This window comes from Eptesicus fuscus, chromosome 4 (assembly GCF_027574615.1).
Source record: "Eptesicus fuscus isolate TK198812 chromosome 4, DD_ASM_mEF_20220401, whole genome shotgun sequence".
Lineage (NCBI taxonomy): Eukaryota > Metazoa > Chordata > Mammalia > Chiroptera > Vespertilionidae > Eptesicus > Eptesicus fuscus.
This window is the reverse complement of record NC_072476.1, coordinates 49,489,007-49,515,301: the sequence shown is the minus strand read 5'-3', so window position 1 is coordinate 49,515,301 and position 26,295 is coordinate 49,489,007. Positions and strand designations below refer to the sequence as shown.

The window sequence follows — 26,295 nt, the reverse complement described above, 5'->3', positions numbered from 1 at the left end:
GATTTAGTATCTAAATCTAGGTGCATTCCACCATAATTAGAGTGTGTTTGTTCATTAGTAGCGGAACATTTTGCAGACTATAAAAACTCAAATGATCCTGAGGCTCATTATGGCACCTTGTACATCAGACTACACAGTTGCTCTGCTCCTTTATGTGCCTTTTATATCTTAATTTAGGGCCCAGTGTGAGTATGTCTATCACATCATGAAAGTATAAACCATCACAAATGATTATGGGGGAATTGTTATGTGTCTTTATACAGAATGGAAAAATAGAATAGAAACTAGAATAGAAAAAGTAATGCATATTTTAGTCTTCTCAATATGTTCTTATATTGCAGTGGTTATAGCATAACCTCAGCACTGAGTCAGAGACTCGTTTCATTAAACTTAAATGGGAAAGAGATCAAGTTTCAGGAACAAAATGGCAGTAATCTGTCTACTCAGGGATTGCAAATATGAATAATATCTCAAAAAACACACACAAAAAAAACACTCAGCATTATAGAATATTGAAAAGACTTTGGAGCAAGACAGGTTCCGTACTCGGCCACTTATTAGCTATGTGTTCTTGGGTGAGTTGTTTAGTCTCTGAGTCTGAGTTTCTCTGTATAATAGAGATACTCTACACTTCAAATAGGGATTAGGATAATAGGTAAAGCTCCTGGCATCGTTCCTGACACATACTAGGCACTTAATAATGATTACTATTATTCCGATAGGATTGAGAAGTGTGTTTTCTTGGTCGCAGTCCACAATTATTCAGCAGAAGCTAGAGGATGCTGCACTGTGATAGTTTGGCCCTGAGGTGGTGGGACCCTTGGCCGCATGGAGTGGCTTTCTTGTAACTTACCCTCCCAGCTATTATTCCATTCATTAGCTGCTGACACTCACTGTTGCACTGAAAACATGGAAAACTCTTCATTAGGACCATCTAGCATGACTGTGTGGCTAGATTCATCCAGCCCATTACAGGAAGACAATGCCTTTAACCTAGAATGTACAGAATATTAGAGTTGAAAGGACCATACACTTACTCCCAACTGGTGGACCAAGAATCCTCGCCTCCTCCATATTGTTGCAGGTGTTCCAAGTTGCATCAGGCATCATTTGAGGATAATGACCTGTTACATACCAATATTCAGTACTCTTTTACTGTTGTGATTAATATATAAAATTGTCTCAAAACATTATTCTTAGTAGCTTTTTATCATGTTGCATTTTCTCTGTTGGCCTTTATGAAACATACAACTCTCCCATCAGGGTGCAGTACAAAGGAGTCATAAAACTGCTTGACATTAAACAGGAGCCCTTGTGCTCAGAAAAGTCAAGCATTGGTGCTCTCCTTTCCAAGGCCCCGGAAAATGATGTGTGATGTACTCGCTTGCACAGCTTATTAAGGAAAACACTGGTGAGAACTTTGTTCTCCTAATCCCTAGTCTAAAACTCCCAAGAGTGGAGATGTTTGCATTATTACTTCTGCAAAAACCAGCAATGTACTTAATGTTCCTATTAGTATGCATGAAGCTGAGTATTGACAGAAAATGGGTTACGTGAAAAACATTTAAAACACTACCTGGCACATACGCATAAAGCCCTCAGTAAAGGATAGCTATTATCATGATGGCTGTTACCACAATGGCTATTCAGTAAAGAGAGTTTTGACAGTTTTTTCTCTATTGCTCAGAGTAACTTATCACATCTACGTGTAACATCTTAAGTTATATCATTTGTCACTCAGGCAAATGGCTTCTGTTTTCGCTTCTTGTCCTCTCAGAATGGTAGTGGGTGGATATTTTTGAAATCTCCCTTCCAGAAGTCTGTTAGGATTAGAGGCTCTTGCCATTAGCACTGAGGCTGACTTTGGAGGCAAGTCCTTGTGGTGCATTTTGTTGGAGCCTCCGACATTGGCCTTCAATGTGCACGCTTAAGACAGAGCTCAGTTTTGTTGTTGAATTACCCATTGGGATTTGGTATGTTTCTGTGAACTAAACAGATATATACATTTATTTTTGATCAATGTTCTTTTAATTTGTCCTCTTCTCTGCCTCGTTCTTCTATTTATTGAGAGATTTAACAGTAGATCAATATTTATTTAACATGTATACCCAGAGGTAGTATCTAGAGACTTGGTATATCATTTTAGAATGTGGCCCACAGGTGATAGTAGAAAACAGTGACTGAGAGAGATTTACATCTGACTGTGCAAATAGAGTACCCACTTCATAAAACTGCGCTGCACCCCAATTAATCACAGTAGTTAAATACAAAAATAATTCTCCTTGGGTTTTTCAGGTTAATTTAGGATAGAAGCAAGTGTTTCACAATGGATTTGGTTCTGAATTTTTTCAGTATCCATGTGAGTTCCCTTTCTTTTGCTAGTGATCTAGGAATTTGACGTCTACGCTAAATAAAAGAATACGTGGAATTTGGAGTTGTGCATGTCCAACCAGAATCCTCTACTAGGGAAGTCGCCCAAGGAAAGAATATTAAAGAACCAAAAAGAAGTACTTCTATATGTGCTGAATTTCTGTATGTGTCCATTTAAGTTAAGGCAGATGGCTTGCAGCAGCCTCAGAGAAAATCGCTGAAGACCTGGTTCTCCACAGGATGCAGCCCCGGGGGCAGCCCCGGATGAGGAGATTCAGGGGTGAGGCATCCAGGCTTCATGTGGTGATGCTTCTCTGTTACTTCCCAGAGGAAGGTAACCCGGCTTACACTAGTACACCAGAGCTAGCCCTAGACAAATGTTTTAGACGTTAAATCTGCATTGTTGCCCCCACTCAGTACCCAAATTGACTTGTCTCCTAGAGCTGCTGCAGGCCCCACCCAGGCAGCTCTTCTCAGCCAGTTCCCTTTGCTATTGTTTTCCTTTTCTCCTTTTTTCTCAGTCAGAACATACCTGCTCAGTCACACCATCCATCCCTTTAAGGCTTTGTTTATATGGTGTCTCCTCAATAATCTGTTCAAATCATTTATGCCAAAATGTGAATAAGTGTTCATGTGTGCCCCCTTCTCCACGGGTAACATATTTGCATTTTAGCAGTGGTTCTCAGCAAATAAGGAGTCAGTTACTGAGGATTCTAAGTGTCCTGGCAGGCGTCAGGGGAGACTCTTCAGGAACAGCGATTCCTTTGGTCCTTACCACATATCCCCACAGGGCCTTGGACCAGCCCTGAGGAAAAAAAGCATAAATTCTACTCTAGCGCTCACTCCATACCTGGTCTACTCCTGCATCCACAGAAGTAGTACTTTTGTTTCCAACCTCCCAGAAATCTGCGACACCAAACAGTTTTTCAAAGGAAGAGAAAAAGCAGAGTTTAATAATGGGGCTTCTTTTGAGGTCCGTTCTTTTAGAAATAAGTGCCTCATTAATAATGGGCACAGAATTCAACAAGGGAGAGATCATGAGGGAAGAGAGGCCATGAGGAACACTATGATGAATGGAAAACTGTGTATGAGATCAGGGGCATAATTGAAAATGAGAAAGGTAGGGGGGGTTTTCATAGTTACATGTATTTTATTTGTTTTTTTAAAATTTCCTTTTGATTAAGGTATTAAATGTGTCCTTATCCCCCCATTATCCTCCTAACCCCCCCCCCCACTCATGCCCTCACCCCCCTGTTGTCTGTGTCCATTGGTTAGGCTTATATGCATGCATACAAGTCCTTTGGTAGATCAATCCCCCTTACCCCCACCCCCCCCCCTACCTTTATTTAAAGGAAAGATCAGGTAGATTCTGAAGTGGAAATACGCAACATGTGATTTCCAGGAAAATCTGGCTGATCATCTTTTTGACTGACCCCCCTTTGCCCAGCCTGTTTCCCGGCGCACTCTGTGAGGCGGCCTGTGGTTCTGTTTCTATCAATGCGCACTCCATTTTGCAACAATGAACTGGTAGTCGTACTCTCCTTCCATCACAACTCATGCATATTGTTTTAAAGCAGTTGGTAACATTGGGTTTCTTCAGAAAACATATTTTTCATATTCTTATTATATATACTTTCTGGGTTTTCCCCCTCTTTTGAGGGAGAGGAAGTTTGAAGTGTCACTTTCTAAAGGTAACCAATTTGGGCTCTTCTGTAATTTAAATTCAAAAGTTGTAGCCTTTGGCCATGGATTAAGTGGTGTGTGGTTTGATTACATTCTGGAAGAGAATTACTAGCTGAGAGGCATTATAACAGGTGCTACCATGGCAGGCATGGGGTTGGGCTGATGGGTTCAAGTCCTGCTTTCCCCCACAAAAGTTGTTGTGCAAACTTTGGCAAGTCCTTCAGTTTCAGCATAAAAATATGAAAAACATAAATACCATAATTAGGAAAATTAAGTGACTTAATATATGAAAAGTGCTTAGAATAGTGCCTGACGTAGTAAATGCCACATCAGTTGTTATTAGAACTAAATTGAAAGGCTTTTATATTCATACTAGAGGCCCAGTGCATGAAATTTGTGCGGGGGGGGGGGGGGGGGGAGTCCCTCAGCCCAGCCTGCACCCTCTTGCAATCCGGGACCCCTCGGGGGATATTTGACTGCCAGTTTAGGCCTGTGGGATTGGGCCTAAATTGGCAGTTGGACATCCCTCTTGCAATCCGGGACCACTGGCTCCTAACCACTCGCCTGCCTGCCTGGTCACCCCTAAATGCCTCTGCCTGCCTGCCTAATCACCCCTAACCACTCACCTGCCTGCCTGATTGCCCCTAACCACTCGCCAGCCTGCCTGATTGCCCCTAACTGCCTCTGCCTGCTTGATCCCTAACTGTTCACCTGCCTGCCTCATCACCCCTAACTACTCTGCCTGCCTCTCTGATCGCCCCTAACCACTCTGCCTGCCTACCTGATCACCCCTAACCACTCACTTGCCTGCATGATCACCCCTAACTGCTCTCCTGCCTGCCTGATTGCCCCTAACCACCTCTTCCTTGGCCCCTGCTGAGACGGCTTCGTCCGGAAGGACATCCGGAATGACATCCAGAAGGTCGTTCAGCTGTCTGGTCTAATTAGCATATTACGCTTTTATTATTATAGATAAAGAAAAAACTGTCAAATAGTCCATTCTAATTAGAAGGAGAAAAAAGAGTGATTCTCCAATATATGGTTTCTGTGGCTAAATTGTAAGTTTTGTTGTGATAAATGCGCAGTTTATATTGGTGTGTGGCTAACATTTATTGAGCACCCACTATTTCCCAATTACTGTGCTAAGGAGTTTACATATTTTATTTAATTCTCACAACAACCTAATGAGGCAGATACTATTATCCCCACTTTACAGATGAGAAAACTGAGGTTAAGAGTAAGTGAACTTCTTAAGGTCCAAGAGCTAGTATATGATCTAATACTTCAAGGTTGGTGCCCTCAAAATATGCTTGCAACTCTCACAATGTAGATATTGTTGTATAGCAATAAGATATAAGTCTGCGCTTTTTATCAGAACTTAGTAAGACAAATGAAGTCGGCTTCATTTATTGCCCACCCTCTGGATTGTTGGTTGTATGCCATGTCTTAATCAGAATGAGGATACCTCGGGGCCTTAAGTAGGTTTTCTCCTCCTAAATGTTCACAGCTATTTGTGGCTCAGTATTATCCAGACCTAGTAGGAATAGTTTTTGTACTTCCCCACACCCCCAAAAAGCAACAATTTATCTAATTCCTTTCCTATATAAGGGATAAATCCTGACTTGTGGCACCATAGTTGCAAGTAGTAAAGGATATTTGGAGTAAAGCAGTCTGGCAGAGGGACGCTGGCGTGGCCTCCTGGTTTACCATCATGTTTGTTCTGAGAAGCAACATCGCCACGGAGCAAGATGCCCACTGTTGTGCTTTCCAGAGAGCACAGAAAATTTGCTCATCTCCATTGCCTGTTGGCTTTGGGTTTCCTGCAGCTGCTCTCTGCTCTCATTTTATCCTTAATTAGCCTGTCTCGTATTATATATGACTTGCAAGACACTCCTGCTACACACTCAGAAGTTTGACTTTGAATCTTCGAATAAGATCATTCAGCAGATCTAAGTAGGGCATTTCCATCTCCTTTTGGCAGTCGGCAGCGTTTGCTATTCTGTTCCTCTGCGTGTGGTGAGACAGAGCTGCCTCTGATGCCTCCTGTGAACGCCATGCCGGCCTATTATGACATTTCTCATCTCTGAATCCTGCAGGATCCGCAGTCTGTAATGCACCGGCTCAGACTGGCTTGTTTTGGAGCAGTTTCATGTGTGAAGAGGCGGGAGCACCGGTGTGTCTCCTAGAGAATCTGACTCAGGGTTGGGCAGTGGTGAGCTTAATAAAGAAAGAAACGGAGAGAAACAAGGGAGAAAGGTGTTATGTCTGCCTTACCTCCCAAATTAGATTGCTGGCTTCTCAGCCCAGAGGTCAAATCTGTTTTTCCTATCTCCTTTAATGCTTACTGGAATATTAGGCAAGCAGTGAGTATGCAGTGTAGACTTATTGCCTGAAGGCCTAGGTTTTACTTTAATTAATAGACTATGCCAAAAAAGCTACCATTTCCATTCCTTTGAGCTTAATGCAACCCAAAGGAAGTCCAGTTTTCTGCAGACGTTATCGAAATGTTATTTACATTGAATTGGAGGTTTCTCTGAATTGGTTTTAGATCGGTCACTCGCAGAACTGTAATCCTCATTACAGAGGACAAACCTCCGCTCTGGTGGCGCAGTGGAGATAGTCATGACGACAGAAGTGCACGAATTTGTGAAGCGTAGTGCTATTCTGAGGAAAGGACTCAAGGTGACATCCTGTGAATGCCTAAAATGCTGCAGTGAATAAAAGCTCCTTCTCACCAAGAGGGCTTGCATTTGGCCCCAAGAAGGAGTCAGTGGCCCAGTGACCAGGACTGGGAGGTACGCAGCGCGCACCTTGCACCTCTGTCAGAAATCAGGTGACCGTGTATTTGTAGATCCATTTCCGGACCTTTATTCTGTTCTATCATGCTGTATCTTTTTACCTTTACTGAGCTCTACTGATCACAATAACTTTATAGTACAATTTAAAATCGGGTTAGGTCTTTCAACTTTGTACTTCTTAAAATTATTCTGATTATTCTAGAACCTTAACTTTTTCATACCCATTTTAGAATCAGCTTGTTTAATTTTACAAAAACACCTGCTAGAATAATGATTGGGAGTGCATTAAATCTATAGATTAATTTGGGAAGAATGGGGAATAATGGCATGTAGCATTGAGTCTTCTACTCCATGAGCATGGAATATCTTTTCATTTATTTATATTTTCTCCAGCAACTTTTACAGCTGTAAGTATAAAGAACTTAGTTGTCTTTTACTGTACTTACTTTTAGCCATTTGTTTTATTGGCTTTACTGTAAATGGAATTTATTTTCTTTTCCAATTGTTTGCTGCTATCATACAAGCATACTTTTTTGTATTAACCTTTTATCTTACAAACTTGCTAAATGTATTTATTATTTTTAGTTCTTATTATGTAAATTCCCTATGATTTCCTATGTAAAAAAATATCATTTGCAAATGGAGGTAGTTTTACTTCTTTTTTGATATTTGTGCCTCTGGGTTTTTTTTTTTCTTTTTCTTTTATGTCTTACTAGAGGCCTGGTGCACAAGATTCGTGCACTGGGGAGCGGAGGGATTGGGGGGTGTCCTTCAGCCCGGCCTGCACCCTCTCACAGTCCGGGGCTCTCGCAGTCCAGGACCCCACACTCCTTACCGCCCACCTGCAGCAGAGGCAGGAGAGGCTCCCGCCTTCGCCACTGGGTTCACCAGCCGTGAGCCCGGCTTCTGGCTGAGCAGCACTCCCCCTGTGGGAGCTCACTGACTACCAGGGGGCAGCTCCTGCATTAAGCGTCTACCCCGTGGTGGTCAGTGCATGTCATAGCTACTGGTTGTTCCACCATTCGGTTGATTTGCATATTACCCTTTTATTACATAGGATAGGATAGGATTTCAAGGCCAGGACTATGAGAACAGAGGTCCTTTTGAATAGAAGTGGTGAAAGCAGGCAGCCTTGCTTTGATCTCATGAGAAAACAATTTTGTGTTTCACCATTAAGTATGATGTTAGCAGTTGAATATTTTTTAATTCTCACTTGAGGATATGCTTACTGATTTGAGAGAGAGAGGAAAGGAGGGAGAGAGAGAAACATCAATGTAAGAGAAAACATTGAATGGTTGCCTCCTGTATGCACCCCAGCCAGGGATAGAACCCGCAACCTAGATATGTGCCCTGACCTGGAATCGAACCTGCACCTTAAATCTATTGGTGTATGGAATGACACTCCCATCAACTGAGCCACCCACCTAGGCCAATGGTTGAATTTTTATATAGATGCCCTTTGTCAGGTTGATGAAGTTCCTTAATATTTCTAGTTTGCTTAGCATTTTTCATTAATAGATATTGAATCTTGTAAAATGCCTCTTCTCTATCAATTGTAATGCTCATTGGGTTCCCCCCCCCCCCCCCCGATTCTGTTTATCTGGTGAATGTGAATTACATTGATTAATTTTCAAATGTTAAACCAGGGGTCCTCAAACTTTTTAAAGAGGGGGCCAGTTCACTGTCCCTCAGACCATTGGAGGGTCAGACTATAGTTTAAAAAAAACTAGGAACAAATTCCTATGCACACTACACATATCTTATTTTGAAGTAAAAAAAAAAAAGGCAAAAACACCTGCATGTGGCCCGCGGGCCGTAGTTTGAGGACGCCTGTTTAAACCAACCTGCATTATTAAGATAAACCATACTAGGTCATGATGTGCTATCTTTTTTACATCATTGGATTTTATTTGTTAATATTTTGTTAAAAAATATTTGACTCTGTCTTCATGACGGTATTTTTCTGTAATTTCTTTGATAATTTCTCTGTCAGGTTTTGTATTAGAGTTCTACTGGCCTCATAAAATGAGTTAGGCAATTACCCTCCTCTTTTTAAAATGTCTGGATACTACTGTTGTTATTTCCACTTATTTTAAGTGTGTTTTCCTTTATTTCAGGAAGTATTAATAGCTACTTTATATCTGATATCATAATGTTGGCATTTGTTGATTGTTTTTCTCTTAAGAGTTTCACATTTTTCTTGTTCTTTGTGTGTTTAGCAATTTTGAATTGTGCCCTTGATATTATGAATATTGTTTAGGCTCTAAGTTCCTGTTATATTCCTCTGGATATTGTTGATATTTTTGCGTCAGCTGACAATCAACCTAGTTATGTTCATTTAATTGCTCAAGGTACTGCAGATGTTACAAGACCAGTTATATAAATTAGACTTTAATTTTCTGGATGTTTTTAGTCATGTTTGACAGTTAGAGATGCATTCCAAAGATAAATATGTTAAATCATCTCCATTGAAAGAGAAACTAGTTGTTGATTGTTCCTCAGTTAGGAAAAAAGCATTAAAAGGACAAAGCATAGAATAGACCAGGCCTCCTCAAACTATGGCCCGCGGGCCACATGCGGGTGTTTTTGCCATTTTGTTTTTTTACTTCAAAATAAGATATGTGCAGTGTGCATAGGAATTTGTTCCTAGTTGTTTTTTTTCAACTATAGTCCGGCTCTCCAACTGTCTGAGGGACAGTGAACTGGCCCCCTGTTTAAAAAGTTTGAGGACCCCTGGAATAGACAATCTGTCTTCAGCAGGGATCACTCCTAGAATAAGATGGTATGAATATACTCATTCAGAAAATATTTATTAAACACCTACAATGTGTCAAGTACTATTCTGAGCACTGGGACTACAGCTCTGAAGAGCACCATTGGATCCTATCCCTATCACCTCTTACTTTCTCAAGGGCTTTACACCTGCAATTGTCACCTTTTCCTTCTGAATTAGTTTTGCCTCTGTACAATACTATCACCATCTATATATGCATGCAATAGCCCCCATATTAGGGAGGGAAACTCCTTTGACCTGAAACCCCCTTTTAGTTACTTCTCTATACTCCTTTATAGCAAATTTATTCGAGTATCTAAACTCAGTATTTCCACTTCTTTTTCTCATTCTCTTTGAACACATTCCAATCATGCTTTTGTGTTCACTATTTCACTGAAATTGCTCTTGTCAGTGTCTCATTAAAATCCATGTTGCCAAATCCAGTGGCCAATTCATAGCCCTAATTTTTCTTCTCAGTAGTAATTGATAGAGTTGATTGCTGTTCCTTCTTGAAAAGTTTCTCTCACTTGGCTTCTAGGATCAACCTCTCTCTGGGTTTCCCTTCTGCCTCACTTGCTGCTCCTTCTCAGTCTCCTTTCTTCAATCCTTCTCTAAATGATGGAGTATTCTAGGGCTTAGTCCTTAATAAAAGAATAAGATGCAAATTGACTGTACCTTTGTGATGCCCACCAGCCAATCAGGAGTGAGTATGCAAATTAACCCAACAAAGATGGTGAGTTAATTTGCATATGCAGGGGCTGAGTGGCCAGGAGTGGGGCGGGAGTGTTCTGCACTGCTCCAGGCCTCTGGGCAGTGTGGGAAGGTGGAAAGCGAAGGCAGTGCCAGCAGCCAGGGGAAGGAAGGCCCATTCTTGCACGAATCTTCATGCATGGGGTCCCTAGTATCATATAAAAGCTAACAACTCTTAGACCTCTCTTCTGAACACCAGACTAATATACCCAACTACCTACTTAACTTCTCCACTTGGATATCTAATAGATATCACAAACTCAACAAGTTCAAAACTACCCATTCCCAATATTGGATTTGTGTTTACTGCATATGATAACATACCCCAAAAAAGAAAAAAACAAGCTCAGCAACAAAAATTGCTTGAATGACATAGAAATTTCTTTCATGCACTAACAAAATTAAAAACTCCAGAGATACAGAGGTAGACAATCTAGAATATGTATGGCAGTCATATTCATCAGGCACCCTGGCTCCTCATCGCTTGATGTTTTTCCAACTTTGGTGTGCTTCCTCTTTGTGTTAGCATGAGGGAGAAATGTAAAAGTATTTCCTCTTTCTTTTAAAGAAACTTCCTAGAAATTCTAGACAACTCTTCTGCTTACATCTCATTGGCCAGAACTTAGATTATGGCCACATCTAGTTGTAGGAACTGTAGGAGAGATTGGAAAATATAGCAATTTTTCACTGGATGGCAAAAAAAAATCAAGATTATTTTACTGAAGAGCAGTAAATGGATGCTAAAAGGCAACTGGCTTAGGATGTCTGCTACACTAGGTCCTCCCAATTGGAATAAATGTCAGCTCCATTCTTCCAGTTGTTTAGGCCAAAATATCTTAGGGTCATCATGACTCTTTTTCTCTCCTACTCCACATCTAATCGATCAGCAAATCCTATTGGTTGTATTTTCAAAATATATCCTGAATCTGATGGCTTCTGACCAACTCCACCATTTTCATCTTACTGTCTCCTAACTGAGCTCTGGGGTTCCGCCAGTAGCATTGTGTGTGTGTATGTATGTGAATTTGATTATTGAATGTTTTCCCCACTAGAATTAGAGTAGGGACTTGGTCTGTTTTGTTTATTGTTGTCTTTCCTATCAGATAAGAGTGGTCAGGACTGATATCTCTGAGGAGAGGGTATTTGAGCTAGGAATGAAGGGGAGCCAGCTATGCAAAAGTCTAAGAGTGCACTCCAGGCAAAGGGAAGGGCCCTCCAGTGGAAATAAGCTTGTCATGTTTGGGGGGGGGGGGGGGGGCGTGGCAATAAGAATCTCAGTATGTCTAGAATATAGCAAATTATGGAAAGAGTGGAACAAGATGAAGTGGGAGAGAGACAGGGCCAAATCATCATGTAGTTTTGCCTGACCCAGATGCAACAGAAAAAGTGTTGGGAAGCTCTAGATTACACTGCAGATTACTACTCAGTAACTGTTAGCAGCACTCAGCTACTTAAAATTTAATACACTAAAAGTAAATAAAATAAAACATTCAGTTTCTCAGTCACATTAGCCACATGTGGATAATGGCTACCTACTAAATAGCACAGCACAGATGGAGAACTTTCCATCCTCACAAAAAGTTGTGTTGGATGGTGCTGCTCTAGGAACGCAAAGGAGAAATAATGCCAAGTTTGCTTGGCCTCTCCTTTGTGACTTTCTCTTAACCCTAAAATCAGTTTTTCTATTTAAATTGAAATGGATGTGGTGCCTAAAAAATTAGCATGAGGACTGTTCCATATGCAAATGTTGGCATGGATGATTTTTATCTGTGATAGAAAAGATGGGAGAGACTGTTAAATCACAAACTTTCTTAGCCTCATTATAAATAGATTGCAAATGTAAAAAGTGCAAAGTGCAGAAGTCATAAATGTGAAAGTGGCTTTCAATTTGTTTTAATAAGGGTGTTTTCTGTGTTTGTAACCTAGGGATCTTGCTGCAAGAAACTGCCTGGTAGGTGAAAACAATGTTCTGAAAATCAGTGACTTTGGAATGTCTCGCCAAGAGGATGGTGGAGTGTATTCATCTTCTGGCTTAAAGCAGATTCCCATTAAATGGACAGCACCAGAAGCTCTTAATTACGGTAAGATTGAACTCTTTCCTTTTGGTGGTAAAGAAAAAAAAAAAAAAAAAAGGGCTCCAACAGAACAAAACATTCACAAGCAAAGTTAGAGGAGTACAACAGAGTACAAGTTAGAATGAGGTATAAAATATTCATACTTTGCACTTAAACATGAGCACCAACTTAATTCATTGACCTTTTTGATTAGATTTTTATATGTAAGATTGCTAGTTTTAAAAGATTACTTACAAGCATTTTCAAATCTGAGAATTCCTTTTTATCTGAAAAACTATTTAAAAAAATTTTTAAATTGGGGTGACATTGGTTAACAAGATTATACAAGTTTCAAGTGTACAATTTTATATTACATCATCTGTATATTGCATTGTGTGTTCACTATCCAAAGTTGTCTTCTTCCAATACCACACATTTGACCCCCTTTACCCTCTTCATCCTTCCCCCCCTCGTATTTGCCATACTGTTGTCTGTGTCTATGAATTTGTTTTACTTGTTCACTTATTACTTTCTCTTTTATATCCCACATATGAGTGAAGTCATGTGGTTCTTGTTCTTTTCCATATGACTTTTTGCACTTTAGCATCATACTCTAAAGACCCATTTATATTGTAGCAAAGGCTTTTTATGGTTGAGTAGTATTCCTCTGTATAAATGTACTATATCTTTTATATCTAATCATCCATCAAAGGACATTTAAGTTGTTTCCATGTCTTGGCTACTGTAAACATAGAGGTACATATATCTTTACAAATAAATGTAGATAACCATAAGAGGGATTGTTGGGTCATATGCTAGCTTTATTAATTTTTGAGGAAACTTAATACTGTTTTCCATAGAGGCTGTACCAGTATACACTCCCACAAGTAGTGAATGAGGGTTCCCTTTTCTCTACAACCTCTCCAACATTTGTTATTACTTGTCTTGTTGATAATAGCCATTCTAACAGGTGTGAAGTGGTATCTCATGGTGGCTTTGATTTGCATTTTCCTATAGCTAGTGAATTCAAGCATCTTTATATATATGTTGGCCATTTGTATGTCTTCTTCAGGTCCTCTGCCCATTTATAAATTGAAGTGTTTTGTTGTTGTTGAGTTCTTTATATATTTTGGATATTAGCCCCTTATCAGAGGTAGTGTTTGCAAATATATACTCCTATATATTTGGTTGCCTTTTTGTTTTGTTGATGGTTTTTTTTTTTAGTTGTGCAGAAGAATGTAGTCCCATTCATTTATTTTTACTTTAACTTCCTTTGCCTTTGGGGTCAAGTTGACTAAGATCCATAGTTTAGTTCATACGTTTTCATCTATGTATTTTATTGTTTTAGGTCTTTTATGTAAGTTTTTAATCTATTTTGAGGGGAGAGACCAAGAGATTTTCTCACTCCCAGATTTTCATTTTAAGAGTCAGATTATACACAGAGTAAAAGTGTTGCTGTGGCTTTGGCATTTCTTATAACTTCATCTAAGGTTAGGTTCCTAAAATATTAAGCCAATCAATCTTGTAGTTGCTCACTCTGAAAACTGACATGGTTTCTTAGCATCTCAGTCTCTGGAACTTTTATAAATCTTGTGGAAAGAGATGGGAATTGCATTTTAAAACAGCAGGGATTTTTTTAACTTGAATTTTTTATGTGTCATTGTAATTGGATATAAATACAGCTTGCATTATCTGTGGTTGGGATGAAATGGGCCATAACAAGATGGGTAACAGCTCAAGAATTTTGAAAGAAAAAGATTGTGCTTTGAGTGAAATTAGAAATTGCATTTTTAGTAAGAGAAGCAGCATAAAAGCCATGGGTTGGTGAATGGGTGTAGTATGGTTTGAATTAAAAAAGCATAAAATTATTTTTTGTTGATTTAAAATGAGAAATTACGTCATGAAAAATAAGGCATTTATAAATGTCTTTAATTTAGGCATTAAATTCAGACAAATAAACCTTTTTATAAAATGCATGTAACAAAATTAACCATTTTAAAGTGAATAATTCAGTAGCATTTAGTACAATTCACAATGTTGTGCAACCCCTACCTCCATCTAGTTCCAAAATAAAACCCTTTACCCAATACGAAGTTACTCCCCATTACTGTCTCTCCTCAGCCACTGACAACTACATACCTGCTTTTTCATGCTGTGGATTTACCTATTCTGCTATTTCATGGAAATTGAATCATACAATATGTGGATTTTTTCACTTATCATAATGTTTTCAAGGTTCATCCATGTTGCAGACTATTATTCCTTTTCATGGCTGATTAATATTCCACTTTATGTATTTACCACAGTTTATTCATTCATTGATGTATTTTTCAGCAGTTTTGACATTTGTGAATAGCACCACTATGAACATCTGTGTACATGGATTTGAGTACCTGTTTTCAATTATTCTAAGTAAACACTAGGAAGCATATGGTAATTCTATATTTAACTTTCTGAGGAACCAACAGATGTTTTCCAGATAAAGCTGTGGAATATAATTGGTTTGGGACTTGGGGCAGAAACTAGAATCTCTCTTTATTGTGTATACCAAGGATACTATGGGATAGACACGTGTGGGTAGTTGCCATTATAAGAAGTTGACAAGACTGTTCTATTTGGCAACAATGAAGTTTTCAAAGTGAACGTTCTACAGACAGTAAGCCTCACCCTTAGTTTGTCTTCCCAGATGCTATCAAGAGAAGCTTTTGCGAGCTTCCTAGTGAGCCTAAACTAAATCCACTATTCCTCATATCTAGAGAATATCTAGAGAAAGTAGCAGTTGTTATTTTCCATCAAGATTTTCTCTGGAGTGGTGGTTGTTTTTACTCTAAGGAGATCAATCACAGGTTAAAAGATAGGATTGTAACTCCTGTATTTACACAGAGGTTTTCTTTGGATAACAAGACATCGCTAAGCCCCTTCTTATTCATTCTTATAGCATCCCTATAAGTGAGCTGGACTTGGGATATCCTAAAGGCTTACCAGTAAAATACAGATCTCTAGAATTTGTTCTTATACCTGTTTGCTAGATCTACATTATATTGCCTTTACAACTCCTCTTACTTGTAAGCAATTATGCCAAGTAAAGTTCTGCCTTTCAATAAAAGTGTATTTTAGTTGAATTTCAAGCTGCTGACAGTATTTACAAATCACAATTCTAATTCCACATATCTCTTAACAGCCAGGCTTCAAGCATTATATTTTTAAGTATTTAAAAAATATTAGTTTTATTAGTTTCAGGCATAAAAAATAGTGATTTGACATTTTTATACTTTACAGTGTGATCACATTATTACTGACTATATATATTCCCCTTCACCCTACTCCCTCCCTCCTGATAGCCATCAGTTTGATCTCTATTTCTATATCTGTTTTTGTTTGGTGTATTTTTTTAGATTACACATATAAGTGAAACCATACAGTATTTGTCTTTCTATTTCTGTGACATATTTCACTTATCATACTATCCTCTAGGTCCATCCATGTTTCGAAAATGGCAAGATTTCATTCTTTTTATTGCAGTGTAATATTCCAGTGCATATATATATATTCATTCACGTCTTCTTTACCCATTCATCTGTTGGACATCTTAATTGCTTCCGTATCTTTGATATTATAAGTAATGTTGCAATGAACATAGGGATGCATGTCTTACCATTTCCTCTGCCCATTTTTTATCATATTGGTTATATTTTTTGTTACTGAGTTATATGAGGTTTCTTATATCATTTGCAAATATAACCTTCCATTCAGTAGGTTGTCTTTGTTTTGTTGATGGTTTCCTTTCGCTGTACAGAAGCTTTTTAGTTGAATGAAGTTCTGTTTATTTTTGCTTTTGTTTCCTTGCTCAAGGACTATATCCAAAAAGACATTATACAGACTGACTTCAGAAATTTACTGTTTTCTTCTACAAGTTTTATGATTTCAGGTCTTATACTTTAATACATTGAGTTTATTTTTGTATATGGTGTAAGAGAGTGGTCTGGTGTTTGTAATACCACTTGCTGAATAGGCTATCATTACTCTACTAGAGGCCCGGTGCACGAAATTCGTGCACGGAGGGGGGTTGTCCCTCAGCCCAGCCTGTACCCTCTCCAGTCTGGGATCCCTCTCACAATCCAGGACTGCTGGCTCCCAACTGCTTGCCTGCCTGCCTGCCTTCCCGATTGCCCCCTAACCACTCTGCTGCCAGCCTGTTTGCCCCCAGCTTCCCTCCTCTGCCGGCCTGCTCACCCCTAACTGCCCTCTCCTGCTGGCCATCTTGTGTCCACATGGGGGCAGCTATATTGTGTGTTGCAGTGATGATCAATCTGCATATTACTCTTTTATTAGATAGGATAGAGGCCTGGTGCATGGGTGGGGGCCAGCTGGTTTGCCCTGAAGGGTGTTCCTGATCAGGGTGGGGTTCCCTTGGGGCGTGGGGCTGCCTGAGCGAGGGGCCTGTGGTGGTTTGCAGGCCAGCCATGCCCCCTGGCAACCCAAGCGGAGGCCCTGGTATCTGGAATTTATTTTCCTTCTACAATTGAAACTTTGTAGCCTGGAGCAGAGCCAAGCCTGGGGCTCCCTCCAAGGCCAGCAGCCATTTGTGTTGGGGTTATAATTGAAACTTTGTTGCCTTAAGCGGGTGAGCCCGGCCAGGGTGTGCGGAAAGCTTTGCTTCCCCTGTTGCCGGGGGCAACCCTGACCTGCTCTCTCAAGCTCCATTCTGCCGCCATTTGTTTGAATTTGTTTACCTTCTATAATTGAAACTTTGTAGCTTGAGTGGAGGATTAGGCCTGGCAAGGGCAGGCGAAAAGCTTGGCTTCTTCTGTTAGCTAGGAAACCTTGCTCTCTGTGGCTGTAGCCATCTTGGTTTGGGTTAATTTGCATACTCACTCTGATTGGATGGTGGGCATGGCTTGTGGTGTGTCGGAGGTATGGTCAATTTGCATATTTGTCTATTATTAGATAGGATTATCATAGACTAGTTGGTTATATAATATGGTAATCTACTAAATGAGAGAAAATATTTGCAAATTATATATCTGATAATGAGTTAATATCCAAAAATATATAAAGAACTCATACAACCCAACAGCAAAAACAAAAAAATTGATCAAAAAATGGGCAGAAGATCTGAATTCATATTTTCCTAAAGAAAGTATAGAGGTGATCAACAGGTACATGAAAAGATTCTCAATGTTGCTAATCATCAGGGAAATTAAAGCCACAATTAAATATTACCTCATATCTGTTAGAGTGACTATTATAAAAAAAGACAAGATATAACAAATGTTGGTGAAGATGTGGAGAAAAGAGAACCCTTGTTCACTTTTGGTGGGCTTGTAAATTGGTGCAGCCACAAAGTAAAACAGTATGGAGGTTTGTTGAAAAATTTAAAAAAGAAGTACTATATAATCCAGCTATTCCACTTCTGGGTATATATCTGAAGGAAATAAAATCATTATTTGAAAGAGATATAATTACTCCCCATGTTCATTGTAGCATTATTTACAATAGCCAAGATATTGGAACAACCTTAGTGCTCATCAATACATGAATGAATAAAGACAATATAGTAAAAATATACAATAGGATACTTTTCAGGTATTAAAATGAGTGAAATCTTGCCATTTGTGGCAACATGGATAAATCTTGAGTGCCTAAATCAGATAGAAAAGGACATATACACACCAAAAAACACAAGTACATAGATACAGAGAATAGATGGGTGAAATGGAGAAAGTGGGTCAAGAGGATGTTATGTACAGCATAGTGACTATAGTTAATGTATGTGTTGCATATCTGAAAGTTCCTAAGAGAGTAGATCTACAAAGTTTCATCAAAAGAAAAAAATATAACAGTGTGATGACAGATGTTTACTAGACTTACTGTGTTGATCATTTTGCAAATATTGAATCATTATGCTGTACTCCTGAAACTCTTATAAATCAATTCTACCTCAATAACATAAGTATGTAAATAAATAAATTTTAAAAATTATCCTTCAGAGGTCAAGGTTATAAGATGGAATGTTGGATTATTTAAAATATGGATTATTTAAAATATGCCTTTCTAGATATCTGTCCAGATATTATCTTACAAAAAGAAGGTATTGACTCTCTATTCCTCGTACAATTAGTCTTAACTGTAGCCATTGAATGACTTTCATAAAAGGTATTAAATATTGGATGCCAAACATGAAAAAGAATTGATATGCAGACAAGAAAATGAATCTTCCTGCTAAATATCATAGTGAATGTCCATACTTAGTCTACTAAAAAGGAAGCTAATGTACACAGCTGGAGATGAAAATCAGTAAGCATACTCCAAGCTCTGCCTTTGGAGAAATTACCATAATGTAGGCTTACTCTGGTTCTCATTTTACTTTTTTTCAAGAAAGTGAAAAGGCCATCCTACTTTAAAGAAACTGAATGATTTTAGAGGAGGGGCACTTATAAATCCTGGAATGGAAAGGTTAAGGCAAGTAGCTACAAGGAAGTAGAAATGAAATCATTTCAGAATTCCTGTAACACTGCTGCAAATGAGGATTAGTTAGAATAGTTTATGCTATATATGAAAAAAAAAAGTATGTTGGGAAAATCTAGGAAATTTTTACCTCTTAGATATTGGAAAGAATGTTTCTGCTTTGCCTCCTTGACTTCACATCCATCTCCAGAATGTATTTGGTGTTGGCTTTTATTTCTGCATCTCTGGAAGACTATTAAAAAAAAAAAAGAATCTATGAGCTTAGCAAAACAGGTGCGTCAGGACTTCAACAAAACAAGTCACCATGTACTTTAAAGAATATTTTTTCTATCAGCCAGCTCTGTTAATTTGCACTCTATTCAAAACACACACAAAAATATATTTTCCATAAATGAAAACTGTCAGTGGGGAAAACGAGACCTTTAAGCAAGTATATCTGTAAATAGTGATGAGTAAACAATTTTAAAAACTTTCCTTATTGCTTTAACTTTGTTTGTAATCTTAGTAGAATGAAAATGATGCAGGCAGAAAACAAAATTGCAGAAATCCAACTTACTTAATCTCCTAGGCATTGATATGTACAAACATATCTTTTTTATATAAACCATCCATCTCAGTTAGGTTCCACAGGGAAAGCAAGCTTGCATGCTGGCTGAATATTTGTTCTGGTGGGGGTGGGGGATGTGATTTGGAAGGTGTTCATTTTTTGGAGAATGCAACTCGTGCAGAGAATAGGATCACTGGTTTTTGGTAAGTTTGAATATATTAATATGTGACTGACATAGAAGTGCATACCCAAAAACAGTCACCTGCTTATCCACTCACCTGGTTGTGGTTCTGTGTGCCCTCTAGGGAGGTACAGTTCTGAGAGTGACGTGTGGAGCTTTGGCATCCTCCTCTGGGAGACCTTCAGCTTGGGGGTCTGCCCGTACCCTGGAATGACAAACCAACAAGCACGTGAGCAGGTGGAAAGAGGTGAGCCAAAGACGGGAGTGGGAGTGGCCACATCCAGCCCCAGGGACAGGCTGGGGGGAGGCGGGGCATGCTGTTTTGGGGTGTAGGGGAAGCAGAGGTGTTTGTAAATCTGCTTCTGAATGCCGTGGATCGCGTGGCTCTTGTACAACAAAAAGCAACAAAAACCTTTTTAGCTGTGAAAAGAGAGAGCTCCAGGCTTTTCTCCCACTCCCCTTGCCTGGCCTGACATCTGCAAGGCACACCATTCAGTCTCGTCAAGGGAAATTGGAGAGTGTTCCTCAAGCTCCTGTTTTTTATTCCATGTGAAATAAACACCATTAGTGTCACTGCGAACGAAATGTAATTAGACTTCAGGAGGTTTCTGAGAATGTTGTACCGCTTCTGAAGACGCCCCGTGGTGTTCCCAGATCACCACGGGAACAGGAGGTGGTGATGCCAGGCAGGCCTTAGCTATCAACAGAAAGAACGCGGCCCCAGCCACCTCGGGAGGGGCCTGGTGGTAGAGCTGGAGGAGAGGATGGCTTCCGGCTTCCTTCCTACCTTCTCTGACCTCACAGACCTTCCCCAGGCGCACACAGGCACCCGCCCAGCGCACCGCCGGGATGCGCCCGAAGCTTGGAATGAAAAATAAGATTCTTCTGGGCTGTAAAGGACTCTAACTCATGTTCATTTTTATTTCACTTTTGAATTATTGTTTATCAAATCCCCCTCCTCTCTTCATCTTCAAAAACCTGGGGAGTAGAGGTGATTTTTTTTTTAAACTCTGCCCACAGCATCTTAGAGCAGATGTGCATCCGCCTGTGATGTATCTCACATCAGACTTAGCAACAAACAAAGCGGGTTCTCCGAACTTGAAGGTAATTCTGTGGCTCCGTAATAATGAAATACTTGTTAAAAAAAAATCAGTTTGCCTTATAAAGGGTGTTTTGTTTCTGTTCCATCTACAACATAAGGTACTAAACTTACAAACTGCATAATGCCCTGCACGAACATTCATATCTTATCTCCATTCTTCTTCTGTTGGGTCTTTAGGGTACCGGATGTCAGCCCCTCAGAATTGTCCAGAGGAGATCTTTAAAATTATGATGAGGTGTTGGGATTATAAGCCTGAGAACCGCCCCAGGTTCAGCGAACTCCAGAAAGAGCTCAACTCCATCAAGAGGAAGTTCACATAGTGCCAGGCGGGGCCGGATGCAACCTTCAGGCATTCCGTTCCCTCGTTTGCAATGAGTTTGTACCACGTTACCTGCACCAGTCTGCTAAGGTTATTTTTTTATTAACTGTTTTTTAAAATATGTGCCACTTAAAAAAAAGGGGTGGGGGGGCAAATGCATTTAAGGAACAGACAGTCCTACCAAGGGCTTTGTTAGCTCATCATAGCGATCCTGCCACTCCAGGCCACTGTCATAGAAAAGCACAGGCGCTCACATGAGGGAGAACAGACGTTTTTCACATCAAGACCACTGATGCTCCTCAAAGCTTTGCTACTCCAGGCCCAGGTCACGGGCCGCGTCGGTGCCACAGACCCGGCGCACTCGGTGCTAGAGGCTGCCTAGGTAACGCCCTGTTTGCAGGACACCTTCCAGTGGAAGCTGGCTGTCTGCTCTGCCAAGGCAAATTACATTTGTAAACATCGTTTTCTATCAGGAATTATTTGGCCCTCCTGTGTTTTTTGTTTTAATTGCCAGAAATAGTACACTGCAAGAATTGTCACTCTCCTGTATTAGTAGTGAGGTTGTCAGTTCCCGCCTCTGTTTGGGCATCGGAAAAGCATGCACGAGATGTCCTCAGACAGCACACTCCTAGCATCGAGGCAGCAGCTTTTAAAGGATGTTTTGGAGAGCTGCGACAGCAAGAAGTCAGACGGGAGGGTGGTCTGGAGGAAAAGAGCAGCTAGACAGTGGATCAGAGAAGAGAAGGAAAACATGTCTTCCTATCTAAGCTATGCCTTTACAGACATCAAACACACTCGTGTTATTTCATGGTCTGAAGTCCCAAAACAGATTCTGAGAAATGATTTTCAGGAGTTCATAGATAAAGCCTTCTTAATGGCAACAAAAAACTTTTTAGAGAAACTACAAAGCACAAGCCCACAACACCAACAGCATGCTTTTGGGGAAGTACCTGCACCTCAGAGGAGGCCTCCCAGAATTTAATGCCCTGCATTGGTGCCATTTCCTGAGCTTCATGACCCTAGTTCAGAAACACACTCGTGTGCATACACACACTGCACGAAGCAAGGCAGGTGTGGATGAAGACAAATGGACAATATTGAGGAAGAAAATCCAGGACAGCCCCCTATCTTCACTTTCCCCCTGTGTGACCCCTAGACTGCCACCTGGAAACCCTTCCCTTAGGGGACAGGTGTGCAAGCATAGTGCTGGAGATGCTTCCTAGGAATGTGTAACAGTTACATCTAGGATTCTGTTGAGCTAAACCTTTGCTGCATCCAGGGACCTTACCCCATGTTGTGTATATAGTTACCTCTCAGGATCAGTGTGTGTGGGAGAGATGGTCAGGCTCAGGGGTAAATGGGGCGGAGGAGCTAGATTACGTGCTCAGGTGTGTGTCCAGGCAAAGAGCACCGCAGTGACTGTTGGGTCCTTGTTTATTGAAAGAGCTTATTTATGGGAAGAAAATCCCTCCTGTCCTCTTTGGCTGCCTGTGAATGTCACTGCATGGGACTCAAACCCAGCACTCCAAAAAGTAGGAAGGATAATACTGAAGAGAAAAATGGCTTGTCTATCATTTCAACCTTCTTGCAAGTTTTGTACACATTTAATGATTACTACGTTCAGACTAAAACAAAAGCATAATAAACTTGCCTTCAAAAACATATTGCAATATTCAAAGCAATTTTTTAAAAGTCAGAACTGTTTTCCCTTCTGTCAGATATTGTAAATAAATGGAACCTTCTTTTGATGGCATACACTGTGATAAATCAGGGCCCAGACTTGGGAATTAAAATTAAATGCTATGGTCTTTAGGCCCCGGCCAGCCTTCAATTGTAAGAGTAAGGTGGGGCCATTTGCACCCTTTCCCAGTATTTCTAAGGGAATCTTCCCCTAAATTTCTTATTTATAGAAACTAGCCTCCCATCACTTAGCAGCTTCACTGCTGGGATGGTTTGGGCTGTAATTTTTTGAACAAGACCTGAAGCTTAATCTTTGCATCCTGGTTTGAAGAAGGAACATGGCATTGATATTTCCCTCACCCTGTTAGAATTTACAATTCACGTCGTAACTCTGTGCTTAAATTAAAGCAGCTTCCCAAACACCGTGACAGCTGAGCATTTAAATTCCGCTTTATTCTCCGTCCCAGAGCCGGCGGTGGTATAGTTCAGGATTAATGACTCATGGGGAGTCTTTCAGGATCATATCCGTTGTAAAGAATATTAAATTTAATATAGGTCCATGCACCAAGAAAAACTTATGCAAACCATTTTTTACTGTTAATTTTCCTGCACTTGAAGCATAATTTATTCATCCCTCTGTCACTGATAATTATTGGAATTATGTACTTTTGGTGGCTAATCCATAACCAAAAAAGCACACATAAGTACTGTTCTGAATTTGCAACTTGATGTAGGAAAAGAAAGCTTCAGAAATGCACGAAATCCTGTGACTTGTAAGAAACTAGTTGTAACCAAAATTGCCACCGGTCTGAATGTAATTAAGCCAGGTTGCAAATCTTTGTGTTGTTAATGGATTTTTCAAGAGGTGCATTTATCACTCCCATACAGTTCCTGTCATAATTTCTTAATTTATGAACACGAAGGGGAGGGAGGTGTCAGGCAATCTGAATCTCACCTACATTTTTCTACCTTGAATCACTAAGGAGCCTTTATGAAAAATATTGAGCTAGTTTATCATTTTTCAAGGAAAGAAATCTTTTAATGTCAAATTAACATTTATTACCAACATGTGAAAACAGATTGATTTTGTATTTGATTAATCAGAGTTTACTTCCCAAAGCCAGGGCATTCCTTCTCTTCCAGGAAAATAATAATAAAGGATTAAGAGTTTTTGTTTACACTTTCAAAACCAGAGGCTATATTTCAGCTGTCCTGCCACTAGGTCCTCAGTAAAAGGCCTCATGTAATCCTTTCTCATCTCCCAAATGTAATATAAGCAATAAAGTTCTTCATTCATAATTCACCATTTTTATCACAAATAAGTAGATCAGCACAGACCATGAGCTACTGTTCAGCACGCATTTCACAATTGTTTTTTCACTTGAGGGTTATTTAAAAAGAAAAAAAAACTGTTTAGTCACCGAAATAGTTCTCATTTTCCTCAAACCACAATATGGTTTTCTTGTCTATGTTATATTCATGTTTCAGTGTTGCCATATAATTTTATACAAAGTTTGGTTAACACCACTGAAATAACTATGCTTCACAATACTGGTGTGAGATTACGTCAGAAGAAAGTGTTTAAATTATAATAGATGTCACACACTGAGGACCTTATAGTGGGATAAACATAAAAATTAGAATGCCGCAACAATACATGTGCCACCTTACCCTTCATCCCTGAGGCACCAGATACTCTGAGGGTGTACCGGGAAGACTTGCTCAGTGAGTACTCCTAGTGCACTGTCATGTGGCCTGTGACAGGAGAGTAATTGAAAAGAGGTTGTTCGCCTCTGCCCTCTTTATTTTCCCCCATACACTCCCTTGATCACACGGTATTTAACATGTTTCTTATCAACAAAATTGATTGTCCGTGAGCACTGTTCTGAGTCATGTAGAGACTGACTTGTATTTAGGACGCCAGAGCTCTCACACAAAACAGAGAATAATGCAAAATAAAAAGAGCAGACAACTGAAAGCCACTTTTCCTTATGTATTAATGTTAATTAAATGGAAACCAAGATTTTTATATGAAAATGAGTTTATATTACTTTTCCATTATACTATTAAGTTAGCGTGAAAGTTTACCATTAAAATAAAATGTTACCTCTTTTATTACTAACTTTGATTTGCTTATACATGTCAGAAATTTTTTTATTAAATATTTTAATTTTATTTATTTTTCTCTGTTTTGATGAGTTTATAGCAAGTGTGAATACTATATTATTTGGGAGCAGCCAGAGCTGCATATTCATTTGTGTAAAAAACTAGTCCTGTACCAAGATTACCTACTTGCAAGAGATTAGTACATTCCCATAAAATTCTCCTTTAAAAAATAATACCATAATAGCAAAGATATATAAACTATATGCCTTAGTCATAATTCAATTTAAGGAAATATTTATTACCCCTTGAAAACCATCCTACTGCCTCAGGCCGATTCAGAGATTATATTCTGAACTGTAAGTTTAGACACTAAGACATACTTAGCTGCCTAATAAGGACTGAGATTGTTGGGTAGTAGAAAAATCTGCTGTTCTGAATTCCTAGTCACTTAAACGGCGGTGTAGTAATGAGCTTAGGCTTCAGTGCAGGGAGCTGAGGCCAGCACATCTGAAGGCAAAGAGGAAAGAACCGTTATTCCAACACTGGACGATGCCGCCCTACGGAGAGTGTGGAATAATTAAAGTGGAACAAAGACTTGGACGATGTCCCTAGAGAGCCTATGGAAAACAGTGCCACCAAGCCAGATCCTTCCTACAGGAAACTGAAAAGGTCTTGGGGCCAAAAGGAGGAAAGGTGGTCACCTGCCAGCACGTGGGCCTTCGTCCGAGTGGACCCCACACCTTCTCCCCTGCGTTTGGAGCAGGTTTACGTCCTGGCTCGGAGCTGCTGCTGCGCTGGGCGACATTTGTACTCATTGTCCTGCCCACTACAGGACGGCGTCAGAAGTCTTCAAACTTTTAGACTACTCAAAGTATCCTGACATGTGCATTAGTTATATTTAATACTTCTTAAACCGAGACCACTGATTATTCATACCTTATTGGGAATCTTTGCTTGCAGTGGGGCTTCACCTAGGCCAGTGATGGGCAACCTTTTGAGCTTGGTGTGTCAAACTTCGCCAAAAAACTGAGCATAACTCGGGTAGTGTGTCACTTTGAGGAAAAAACATTATTTCGCAAATGTTTCATCCTCAGGAGCAGCAAATGTTTCATCCTCGGCATGCGGCCGCCTCAGCCTTCGCGTGTCATCAGAAATGGCTCCGCGTGTCATAGGTTCGCCATCACCGACCTGGGCTAATCTGAGGAAAGAATGCTTATCTCAGCCCTCGTTCACCTGTGACTAATGCTAACTAATTGGCTCCTAGAGTTACCCCCCCAGGGACCGCACTGTGATGAGTTCTAGTCTGGGAAAACATGGAATTAAGCAGGGAAGGAGGAAAATGCCAATTAAATAGCAGGGCCCCATGTCTGTATACTAGTAACCCTTGAGGGAAAGGAATCCTAGAAACATCCTAAAGCCAGTCACAGTGCACCCCGCTGGAGGGAGTCACTGAAGGCAGAGAAC

The 26,295-nt window shown here is 39.9% G+C and overlaps 1 protein-coding gene across 2 annotated transcripts in view; it reads left to right on the top strand.

The window, feature by feature from the left end:
* Positions 1-24,887, top strand: part of FER (FER tyrosine kinase) — a 302,725-nt gene extending 277,838 nt beyond the window's left edge. For both annotated transcript variants that reach the window (XM_054715017.1, XM_028149768.2), the window contains exons 18-20: positions 12,301-12,455; positions 19,749-19,871; positions 20,904-24,887. In XM_054715017.1, coding sequence (XP_054570992.1) covers positions 12,301-12,455; positions 19,749-19,871; positions 20,904-21,046 — 421 coding nt within the window. In that variant the 3' untranslated portion in view covers positions 21,047-24,887. The remainder of the gene's footprint in view (positions 1-12,300; positions 12,456-19,748; positions 19,872-20,903) is intronic.
* The last annotated feature ends 1,408 nt before the right edge of the window (positions 24,888-26,295 follow it).